The sequence below is a fragment of the Rana temporaria genome, chromosome 2 (assembly GCF_905171775.1).
Source record: "Rana temporaria chromosome 2, aRanTem1.1, whole genome shotgun sequence".
In the NCBI taxonomy this organism is placed as follows: Eukaryota; Metazoa; Chordata; class Amphibia; order Anura; family Ranidae; genus Rana; species Rana temporaria.
In genome coordinates this window covers 226,989,606-227,001,926 of record NC_053490.1, presented here as the reverse complement: position 1 = coordinate 227,001,926, position 12,321 = coordinate 226,989,606, and the positions used below count along the sequence as shown (strand labels likewise).

At 38.3% G+C, this 12,321-nt stretch overlaps 1 protein-coding gene across 1 annotated transcript in view; it reads left to right on the top strand.

Annotated features, from left to right (window-relative positions):
- CFAP47 (cilia and flagella associated protein 47) overlaps window positions 1-12,321 on the top strand; it is a 610,902-nt gene that overhangs the window by 350,583 nt on the left and 247,998 nt on the right. The window contains exons 47-48 of the mRNA XM_040336504.1: window positions 2,418-2,561; window positions 9,329-9,502. Of these exons, the coding sequence (XP_040192438.1) occupies window positions 2,418-2,561; window positions 9,329-9,502 (318 nt within the window). The remainder of the gene's footprint in view (window positions 1-2,417; window positions 2,562-9,328; window positions 9,503-12,321) is intronic.

The window sequence follows — 12,321 nt, the reverse complement described above, 5'->3', positions numbered from 1 at the left end:
GACTTGATCCTGCCTCCATGGGAGGCACCAGCGGAATGACGCTTTCCCGCCGTGACAGCTCTTTTATAGCTGAGGGCGGGGTCACCTGTCACGTGCACGGGTGACCCTGCCCCCTCTGACGCAATGTGACGATGGGAGAGCGGCATTCCGCGGGTGCCTCCCATGGAGGCACGATTGAGTCAGCTTTTTTTTTAATATCGCTCGAGAATGGATTACATTGTTGGAATTTTTTTTCTTTTTTTTTAATAAAGGTCTTGTCTTAAGCTGTCTACTGTGGTTTTTAACATTGTTGACACAGTTTTTTTGTGAAATAATAGGGGTACAGTGTACCCCGTTACCAATTCACATAGGGGGGGCCGGGATCGGGGGGTCCCCTTTGTTAAAGGGAAAACAATAAGATAAATTGTCAGCGCAAAAGACTAGTGCATAAAAATATATATATATATACAGTATATATATATATATATATATATATATATATATATATATATATATATATATATATATATAAAAATAAATATGGACAGAGGATAGATCTAAAAAACCCAGTCACAGTTCTTTAGTCCATGTTCTAATATGTGGTGATAACCAACCTTTTAAAAAAGGGATAAGGATGATAAGAGGATGGTAGGCGGCAGCTGTCCTCAGAGAAAGCCAGCTCTGTAAGGGGAAGACAGTTTCTCAGTGGTTTGCCTCATACTGTCCTTCCCCCAGTGCTCTCTCTGGTTCCGCTTCCGGGGACGTCATCGTCTGTGTTCTACGCTGGTTCTGGCCAGCCTTTCTGATGGCCACAGGATGAACAACTACACTTTCCTGCCTACCCGTGAGCCTGGATGCACCTGAGACAGGACCGGACCGCGATTACAACCCAGCAAGTTCAATTTATTTTAGAGAAATAAATACTTCATCTCAAAATGTATTTTTATTTTATTTTTTTGAAGTAACAATTGTACAATTATATTCAATGGTTGAAATTTGCATTTGGCTATATTAACACACATTTTCAAGTTCACAAATGCTTTTTAGCCAAACTCTAATTTGCGAATTTACTATAGCGCTTGGTAAAAAGTGAATGAAAGTAAAAATTTGAGTATTTTGCATGTCTGAACATGTGCACTTGTGCTGGTACATAGTTGTAGAAAGAGGGGGAATTTATCTCTCCTTAGACTTTCTATGATATTTTAGTTTATACATCAATTTTTTCAGCAGTTTAAAAGCAGATTATCTTTAAACAATATACCACATATTTAAGAACCATTTAGGCTATCATATCATGCTCTAACATTATTTCCATGTGCAGCTCCCATGTTTCTAGCTTGACTAATTATTTTGATGGTCTCTGTTGTCTGTGACCTGTAGTGAATTCAATTTTGTGAGTATTTTTTCCCGAGAACTATAGTAAATTCAATTTTCGCACTAATGTACACGGTTTGGCTAATTTGCGCATTCGCATATTCGCATTATAGTAAATCAACCCCATTCAGTTTGCATTTGGTTATAAAAAAATCAAGTCTTTAAAAATAAATATACTTATATGTATTAGCCTAAAATGATTACAACCTATTTATTGAGTAATAAAGATCAAAGGGAAAATAACATGGCCATGTCCTTTACAGTCATGGACAACTTCTCAGTAACAGATTTGTGCCAAAGGAAATAGCAGATTGAAAGGAATGTGTAGCTTTGTGGAATCAAGTTTGGCTTACAGTATTATATTTGGAAATAATAATAAATCTCTGTATCCAAATCAATATAGTCCTGACTCTTGTGACGTTTTTGTAAAAAAAGGACACATCTACACTCTCAGATTAACTTTGCTACATTTGGTTTGCCTAATCATTTTATATTTGTGTTTTTTTTTTAAAGTAAATTTCTCCACATTTGCCATACTAATGCCTCTTTACTCATATGGTATGTATTTATTATGGTCCTTTTCTGGTTCATTTCTTATATGATGTGCTATATTGTGCCATTCTCCACTACACTGGATAGAAGATGCCCATTTTTTAGCAGCCCCAAAGCAAATGTAATGATGTGGCTTAATGATCCAGTTTACCATTTTGCTCTAAAATGCAATACATAAAGAAATATAGTACAGTTTTTTGTAGTATAATTCTAAAACTCTTCTTTACTGGTATTAAAGTATAATATTTTGACATTATATAGTATCACACGGTTTGCATGCCTTCCTGTTGAAACTTACCAACGTTTAATTTTAGTCTTTGCAAATACATTGCAGCAAGTGTTTTAAAGTACAGGTAATGGAGATTAGCAAATGTGTTCCGCATCATTAGCTCAATGTAAAGTAATTAAAGTATCTCTGGATCGGTGCTGTGGTGATCATTATACATTTCTGTTTCATGTGGACTTCCAGAGTGCTTTTTAAAACTAAGAATATTCATTTTGCTGTTTTATAGAGCAATGTGACTCAGCAAGACTGGAAATTAAGAGCCATTCTTCAAGGTGATCGATTCTATGGGCCACCATTCTTGTATGTCCCAGCAGGGGAGACAGCGCAATATTCTTTAATGTTTAAACCTATTTCAAAATGCTTCAGCACAGTAAGTACTTTAATAGGAACATACTTTAAGACTTACCTAATGCTTCACAGATGACACCATTATCTCCTTTATCTTTGTATTTCCCAGCAGCAATAATTAATATTGTTCCTTTTTTAGACATTAAGTACAAGTATCTTAAAGCAAGGATGAAATAAGTGGCATGCATCCTATAATGGCCAATATCCCTGTACCAATATGGTAGTTGTTAGGATAACTAACTATACATTAGTCCAAAAACAAGTTATTTTTCAACATATAACTTTTAAGTACCGGTATAAATAGATATTGATTTTTGCATAAAGATTCATAAATTATGGAAAATTAAATATTCTATATACCATAAAAAACATAAACCAAGAAAGCAAAAAGCATAGTAGTGAAGTAAGTATTCACCTCTTTGGACTTCAGCACATTTTGTAGTGTTGCAGTCTGGCCTAATTCCAGCAAATGTAGAGTAAGGGAACAGTAACATTTTGTTTATGTGCGTGACTTTATTAGGAGGATTATTCTTTACTTTCTATCCCTGTGACACCTGTCAGAAAATAAGGGGTACTGTTATCACAGTGACAGCAAGACATGGGCAGCAGTAAAAATACTGTACTGTCAGAAGTTTTAACCCTTACTAAATCTACTAAAAATTTGTTTTTGGTTTTGTCTGAGTGTCCATTGGAGAGCTGAGTCTGGCTTTAAAATGAATTATGTGTATGCATATATGGGATTTCATGTCACTAAGGCTACTTTTATGCTGGGAGGGGGCAGTCTCCTGAATGTAAACACGATAGCAACATCACAACGTCACTTCCGGTTTACTCGCCTGCCAATGGCTCCAGATTTAAAAAATATATACAGTATTCAGAATCGCCGCTTTCGACAATCTGAATACTTTGAAGTGTAAAGGAGGGATTTGGGGTCTTTTAGACCATTGGTCCCTCCATAAAGAGTACCTGTCACCAGCTATTACTGTCATATGGGTTAATAATGTAAAAAAAAAAAAAATAAGAAAAAAATAAAGCGCCCCCGTCCCCATGAGCTCGCACAGCAAAGAAAACGCATATGGAAGTCGCGCCCGCATATGTAAACAGTGTTCAAATCACACATGTGAGGTATCGCCGCGATCATCAGAGCGAGAGCAATAATTATAGCACTAGACCTCCTCTGTAACTCTAACCTGGTAACCGTAAAAACATTTAAAGTGTCGCCTATGGAGATTTTTAGGTACCGTAGTTTGTCGCCATTCCACAAGTGTGTGCAATTATAAGGCGTGACGTGTTTGGTATCTATTGATTCTGCGTAACGTTTTTTTATAATTCATAAAAGTGTATTTTTTCCCAAAAAGTTGCGTTTAAAACACTGCTGCACAAATACAGTGTGACATAAAATATTGCAACAATCGCCATTTTATTCTCTAGATTCTCTGCTAAAAAATATATATATAATATTTGGGGGTTCTAAGTAATTTTCGAGCAAAAAATATGGATTTTAACTTGTAAACACCAAATGTCAAAAATAGGCTTAGTCATGAAAGGGTTAAAAGAAAGAAGACATGAAATGTGCATGCTTTGCAGAGATATAGTGCATGTGTTTTTGTATTGTAAAATACCAGTAAACTCCCAAGTTTTAGCAATACAACATGTAGAAAAATCCAATAGGTTAAATATAAATGCAAATCCTATAAATTGTGTAAGGTGTTATATTATTTAATATTGCCTCTGTTCCTCATTTGCTCTTAAAATCTCAATGATGAGCATTTCTATAATCTATACTTTATAATTGAGTATGTGCCACAATCCTTAGATTTTTTTTTTATCTAATCCACCTCTACTAAATGAAGGTCTGTGTAAGCACAGATCAGTTGTAAAATAACAAATAATACAAAAACACATACACAATATACAATTAGTCAACTACATGTTTATGTTTTGCTTAAAATGTGCTTATGTTTAAAATTAGTTAACTTATTCAGTTATTTAGATCACTTCAGTCATTTTGTTCACTTTGTAGACAGACAATCTGATTAGCTTTAGTGCTAGTTCATACCAAACACAGTTCTGTTCAGTTCCTGTGCGCTTTTTATCACTAAAAATGCATGCACAATGTTTTCCATGTATTCCAATGGTGCTAGTTCACACCATGCAACTAGAGCCATTGGAATACATGGAAAAACACTGTGCATGTATTTTGTGCAGAAAAAAAGCACACAGAACTAAACGGAACTGCGTCTGGTGTAAACTAGCACTTAAAGTGACACAATATGGTTAATTTACTAAAACTGGAGAGTGCAAAATCTGGTGCAGCTCTGCATAGAAATCAGCTTCCAGGTGTTTTTTCTTTGTCAAAGCTTAATTGAACAAACTGAAGTTATAAGCTGATTGGCTACCATGCACAGCTGCACCAAATTTTTCACTCTTCAGTTTTAGTAAGGCCCCTTTCACATTGGGCAGTGGAGGTGCGGTGACGGTATAGCAGCGCTATTTTTAGCGCCGCTATAACGTCGTATTTACCGCGATATTAGGGCGCTAGCGGTGCGGTTTTAACCCCTGCTATCAGCCGAAAAAGGGTTAATACCGCCCGCAATGCGCCTCTGCAGAGGCGCATTGCGGGCGGTATTTCCGCGGTTTCCCATTGATTTCAATGGGAAGGCGCCGTATAGGAGCGGTAAACACCCCGCTCCTATACCGCTCCAAATATGCGGCTAGCAGGACTTTTGGAGTGGTCCTGCTAGCGCACCGCTTCAGTGTGAAAGCCTTCAGGATTTCACATTGAAGCCTGCAGGGCACGATTTTTTCAGGCGGTATAGCAGTGCTATTTTTAGTGCTGTACTGCATGAAAAACTCCTCAATGTGAAAGGGGCCTAAATCAATGTGTCCAACAAAAAATGCAGGTAAATTTGCAGAAGAATTAAATATCTTAATTGCCTACTTTTGTTTTCCTTTTTATGAAATATTTTTTATTCGCTTGCAATGTTCCTTTAAGTTAGAAAATTTGACTACTCTAGTAAGAGTCAATTCTCTTTCATAGCACCCTTTTGCATTGTACATCCTATTTACTCTGTATGCTGACCTGACTTCTCTGCCTCTCACCTTTTTACATAAACTTTTATGTAGCTGTAGGGGAGGAGCGAAGGGGAATATTATAGATCAGGGGTAGTAAATTAAAATTCACTGAGGTTCGGTCACTAAAAAAAATTCTGAATCGCAAGTCTGTGCAAAGAAAGATGTACACCTCTTCTTTCCTTTTTCTTTGGTGTGAACCGTGCTCTTTGGCGCTTTTCTTATTGTTTCCTCCACACACTCTGGTAATACTCTGTAAATGTATATGTCCCCAATAGTGTTCCCCCTTACATCAGTTGCCCTACCAGACTAATTAATTATATTGGGTGCCCCCATCAGACAACCCCTTTTATGTTAAGGGACACTCTGATGGGTACATTTATGTTAAGGGGAATACTGATGGGCAAATTTGACTGTCCCCATTAGAATGCCCCTTAACATAAATGTACCCATCAGAGTGCCCCGTAACATAAATTTACCCATCAGAGTGCCACTTAACATAAATTTTCCCATCAGAGTGCCCCTTAACAAAAAATGTGCCGCACATACAGGAAGTCTGCACATGCAAGAAGTCTGCACATACAGTTGTACTCATAAGTTTACATACCCTGGCAGGAGTCTGCACATGTGGCAAGCTGCAAGGTGCGGAAGCTGCGAGGTATCATATCTCGCAAGGAGTGAGTGAAGAGCCGGGAGCCGCTAACAGCAGAGGGGTGGGGCGCTCATGTGACATTACAACCCAACTCGTGGCCTGGCCAGGAGAAAGTGCCTGAAGTGAGAGCCACAGTCAGCGGCAGGTGGTGGGGTGCTCACGCGAAGGTGTCCCAGCAACCCAGGGGTGGGGCATAAATGTAACATCACTGTCCCTGCAAGAAATGACTTCTGAAATATGGCAACACACTGGCGACCTGATGGTCCATTTAATGATAGCCGTCATAGGTATAAATCATGCATAAAATATGTTAATCACATATAATCTAATCGGAGGATATTTGTTGAAATTAATGGTCTGGCAGCGGGTTCTCTTTAATTATATATGCTAAGGCAAGATAGCTAAAGAAATTGATTGCTCTTAGTAATGAAATGTAAAAAAGATAAATATTAAATTAGATGTGTAAATAAAAATTGTAGCCAAGCAGAAGCTTATATATAAGCAAAAATTTAATTTATCTCTGCAATATATGCACATTTGCCTGTGTTCTATCTTTTAAATGCCCCACAAGTATAGAAAAATACTCAAAGATCTGTTAGAAATGCACTCAGCTCCTAAACCTAGGTTCACACTAATTCAGTGCAGAAAGCCCCATGATCTGTGCATGTTCCCACACCACATTCAAATCACACTGCCCTTGTGATCCGCTGTGGAGTGTCTTTAAAGCGGGAGTTCCGCGGGAAAACGTTTTTTTTTTTCAATACATTTTTGAAACGCTGAAGGTACAAAGAAAAGAGTACTCACCAGTCTCATAATTGCAGCCGCTAGCAGGAAGATTTCCCCCAAAAGTATATTTTATAAAATTTCATGATGGACATTGCCATCTTAACTGCTGGCACTCTGAAGCCCTCCTGTGTTCCGGGATGCGGTGAATGCTTAGTTGGAATGGGCGAATTCTATCAGCCCCCGGTCACATGACCGTCACATTACTCTGCACCCGGTCATCTCTCGAGATTTCTTCTCTGCTATTGAAAGCAATGTTGTCTCGTCATCGTGAGACACACGTAAACAATCCCATAATTCAATGCGGCTAAAGCGACACGCCCAGTCCCGCAACGCTAGAACCAGGAAGTGCCTGGTCGAGGAGGCAGAAACAAGGTTTGGAATTTTTGTGAATTTTTTTAAACTGCCAACTCATTATGTACATCGGGGAGAATATTATTTCAGCCAAAGTGTCCAAAACGGGGAACCTCCACTTTAAGTGCAATATTTACAACTCCCCAAATGCAGTTTGCAAATGTAGTGCCTTTGCCGGCACTGGATCACATGGTACAAAAGTAGCATGCAATCCAGTTGCAATGCGGTGCATGACTTTTGTGTGATGTGGTGCAATTTGAGTCCATTCAAAATGAGGATTAAATTGCAGCTTGCTGAATTTTAACAGGAGTGCTGTGTAGTTCTTGTGCAATTCACATGCAAAGTGTGAACTGAGGCCTCGTACACACGACCGTTTTCCTCGATAGAATCCATCAAGAAACTTGGTGGGAGAGCTTTTTTGCCAAGGAAAACGGACGTGTGTACGTTTTTCATTGAGGAAACTGTCGAGGAACTCGACGAGGAACAAGTTCTCTTTTTCCTCAACGGGAGTCTCAATTTCCTTGTCGTGTTCCTCGACGAGGAACAAGTTCTCTTTTTCCTCGACGGGAGTCTCAATTTCCTCGTCCTGTTCCCCGTCAGGCTGGTTTTTGACGAGAAACGCGAGCGTGTGTATGCTAAGAATTCCGCGCATGCTCAGAATAAAGTATGAGATGGGTGCGCACCTTTGGTAAAAGTAGCATTTGTAATGGAGATAGCACATTTTTCACGCTGTAACAGACTGAAAGTGCAAATTGTCTCTTACCAAACTTTTACTTAACACGCAGTAAAACATGAGATTAGCAAAAGCAGCCCCAAGGGTTGTACCAGTGGAATCGAACTTCCCCTGCCATTGTATGTGTTGTACGTCACCGCGTTTGAGAACAAGGAGATTTTGTCTTGACCGTGTGTACGCAAAGCAAGCTTGTCGAGTTCCTTGACAAGCCTAACAATGAACTCGTCGAGGAAAACGTTGTGTCTTTTACGACGAGTTCCTCAGTCGTGTGTACGAGGCCTCAGGCTTAATCCCATTGTGTGCTGACAACACTCTGCTGTAGACTGTAGTCAGCCCTGTCCAGGGCTAATCCAAGGGTTAATTTATTTTCTTGAGACAACACAGGACGAAAGAACTGCACACAGAACAGCTCTAAATTTCTGCCATACTCAACAGGTATTTTTTTTTTACTTTATAACAAAATACTTTTAATAGTATAGTTAACAAACATGCAGATACACATAGGAGAAGTGCATTGCTAGAGTTTACATATATTTAAAACCTCATAATAAACATATACAGTAAGTAATGTATTGTATATCACGGCTTCCAAAATACATTTTTACAGGGATTGTAAAGTTGGTTATTGTACATGAAAAAAGATCACCTGTTATACATTCAGTTATCATACCTGGTTGTTAAAGGGTAAAGTTGTCTTCTTTGCAAATGGATGGTGTCTACGCCTCTAAATAAACCCTTAAAATTCCTGACCAAAAGCAGAGAAATAACCCTAACAAACTCCTACTACTAATATGCCCTCCTAGAATAGTTACTACAAGGATACTCTGTAAACCTGGAGTAAAATGTGTGTTTTGCGTTTAGCAGCTAGTAAGATTCAGCTGTTATTTGTAATGCTGCATTGGTTGGAACTCCACTAATTTCAATCTTCAATCTACTTCTATGAAATATCCAATGGTCACATTTTATGGCCGAAACAACATGTTGGTGCTATTACGAATCATTAGGTAATATAAGAATTTATTTTTTGCTATTTTCCTCTCTTAGGCTCATTTAATTATTGTAAAAAGTAAGGATGAAAGAATGTTCAATGAGCAATTATTTCACTGCTTAATAAATGATTTGTTTTAGGGGGGAATTTAGGAAATGGAAAGTGGAACTTTGTAGCCAAAGGTTTAATACCTTCCTATTTTATCAGGGCAAACTATTGCTTCAAAATGAAACAGATGGTACCGAACATATATTTGGCCTCAAAGGCATTGGCCAAGAACCCCTGGCTCTTGATCAGATAGTGATAAATTGCCAAGTGAGACAAATTACACAGAAGGTCCTTATGGTGCCCAATTATACAAATGACAGATTGACATTTAAGGTAAGTTTTATTCTTATTTTTCCATGATATTGAAAGCAAGAAGTTTAAATGTTTATATGCTAGCTTTTTTAAGCATCTTTGTTAAATATAAGTCATCTGTGTTAGCTGGCCTGTTGTTTAAGAGTATTTTTTTTTGTATTAGGGGTTCAGAAGAGATCATAGGCATTGAGGTGTAGGTGCATGGTAGAGAAAAGATTTGCAAATTATATGTGAGAAAGGCTGAGAGACCTTCCCTTTCATTGAAAATACGTTTTTGTTTACAGCCATCTTAGTTGTCCTGACTATGCCGGCGTAGCGTATCGAATATACGCTACGCGACGTAGCGCAGAGCGGTGAGCACAGTATTCACAAAGCAAATGCTCCCAACGTTGCGCCGGCGTACCGTAAATTCGTAGGCGTAAACTGGCATAATTCGAAGAAGGTGGAAGTGGGCGTGATCCATTTAAATGAAGCGTGACCCCATGCAAATGATGGGCCGAACGAACGGCGCATGCACCCTCCTGTGGACACAACCCAGTGCGCATGCTTAGAATCACGTCGGAAATACTCCCTAAGATACGTAGAATCACTGCCTACGACATGAATGTAACCTACACTTACGCGGCGTATCTCGAGATACGTCGGCGTAAGTGCTATGTGAATCCGGGCCTCGATGTGCTGTATTTAGACAAAATGTTACCCTAGGTGTATACTGTATATAGGGTTTTGCTCTTTTGAAAAGGCTCCATGCCTTCTGTTACTTTAAAATAATTTATGTGCAGTGTTACAGTTCTATGTATCTGTAGAGTCCACCAAGGAAATCAAGGGAAGGCAACTAAACATGTGTTAAATTTGTAGTAAAGGTATTTTATTTTTACCTACAGGTAAGCTTATAATAAAGCTTACCTGAATATTTCTTAAACGTGCATCATTTAGGAGATATTCTAGAGAACAGCAGCAGCCGGTGATGTCACCGGTGCATATGCTCTGAAGGAACGACTTACCTGTGATGTTCTATCAGAGCCTTGTTCTACGGCCGTGACTCCCACATGCATGCGCAGAAGTGACGTCAGCCAGCTCAGCCATTCAAGCTGCTGCAGCCTGTGAGCCCGGAAGGTAGACTGGGTGAAGATAGAAGCCTCTGCAGTGGTGAAAGCACGCAGGTAAGTATTTTGATAAGATAATACTATTTTAAAATGAGAAGTTGAAAAATAATGCAACACTCTAAATCTACTGAGACTATGCCAAGTCCATCCCTTCCATCAATGTTTCTCAACTCCAGTCCTCAAGTACCCCCAACATGTCATGTTTTCAAGCTTTCAATTATTTTGCACAGGTGATTTGATCAGTTTCATTGCCTTAGTAATTACCACAGCTGTTTCATCTGACAGAAATCCTGAAAACATAACCTGTTGGGGGTACTTGAAAACTGGAGTTGAGAAAAATTGCCAAAGCACGGCAAAATAAAATACACTCCTGTTGCACTATGGCAGTTGATGCAGTATTTAAACTTTCTCAGCTATAAAATGTAGAAAAGAAGTACAACCCTATATACAAAAAAGTTAGGATGTTTTGTAAAATCTATATAAAATCTGAAAATCTACATAAAAACACAATGCAATGATTTGCAAATATCACCACATTTTATTTACAATAAAAAATAGAAAGCACACAGTATCAAATGTTTAACCAGTTCAATAAAAGGAACTTTTATCCCCTTCCTGCCCAGATCTATTTTCAGCTTTCAGCACTTTGACAAGCAACACTGTACCCATATGAAATAATTTTATTTTTTTCACACAAATAGAGCTTTCTTTTGGTGGCATTTAATCACTACAGTGTTCTTTTTTTGCTAAATAAATGAAAATAGACCAAAAGTTTTTCGTTATTTCTGTTATAAAATTTTTGCAAATAAATAATATTTCTTTATCATTTTAGCCCAAAATGTATTCTGCTACATATTTTTGGTAAAAATAGCCCAACTCAGTGTTTATTTTTTCATCTGTAGTAAAGTTATAGGGGTTTATTTACTAAAGGCAAATCCACTTGGAAGTGCAGTCACTTTACATTTGACTGTGACATGCAAGGAAAATAAAAAACAAAATGTTTGCTTGCACATGATTGGATGATAAAATCAGCAGAGTTTCCCCTTGTTTCAGATCTACCCCTCAGATCTAAAGTGACTGCACTTCCAAGTGTACTTGCAGTGCACTTGTAGTGCAAAGTGGATTTGCCTTTAGTAAATCAGCCCCATAGAATCTATAAACTATGGTATACATCTGAAAATCGATCAATCCTGAGGTACTGATGATCTCATATATGAAATATGTAAGGCCTTCCCTGAAATAGATGTTATCTGGATAAGAGTATATGCTGCTCTAAAACCTAGATGTATCTTTAAACATTGATGGTTCCTTTCCAGATGTGCGAGCTGCCCATTCCATATGCACTAATGCACACATACAGTATAGACTTGAGGGGATATCTATACCACCATGTCCCAACATGCATTCCATGTAACATGGAATTTTCTTAATTGACCATTTTATAGCTCAACTCTAAACACAACTTTTTAAATGTTTTGAATAATGTAGAAGGGTAAAGCCCCGTACACATGATCATACTTTTTCCATCGGAAATTCCGACCATGTGTATGCCCCATTGGAGAAATTCCATCGGAAATTCCGATGAATTCCATCGGAGTTTAAATATAGAACATGTTCTATTTTACTCCGATGGAATTCCGATGTGCTTTTGGTTGGGCAAAAGCCTGATCGTGTGTATGCTGCATTATCAGATGCTTGTCAGATTATTATTGCTGCCTGTGTTCCCAACTGCGT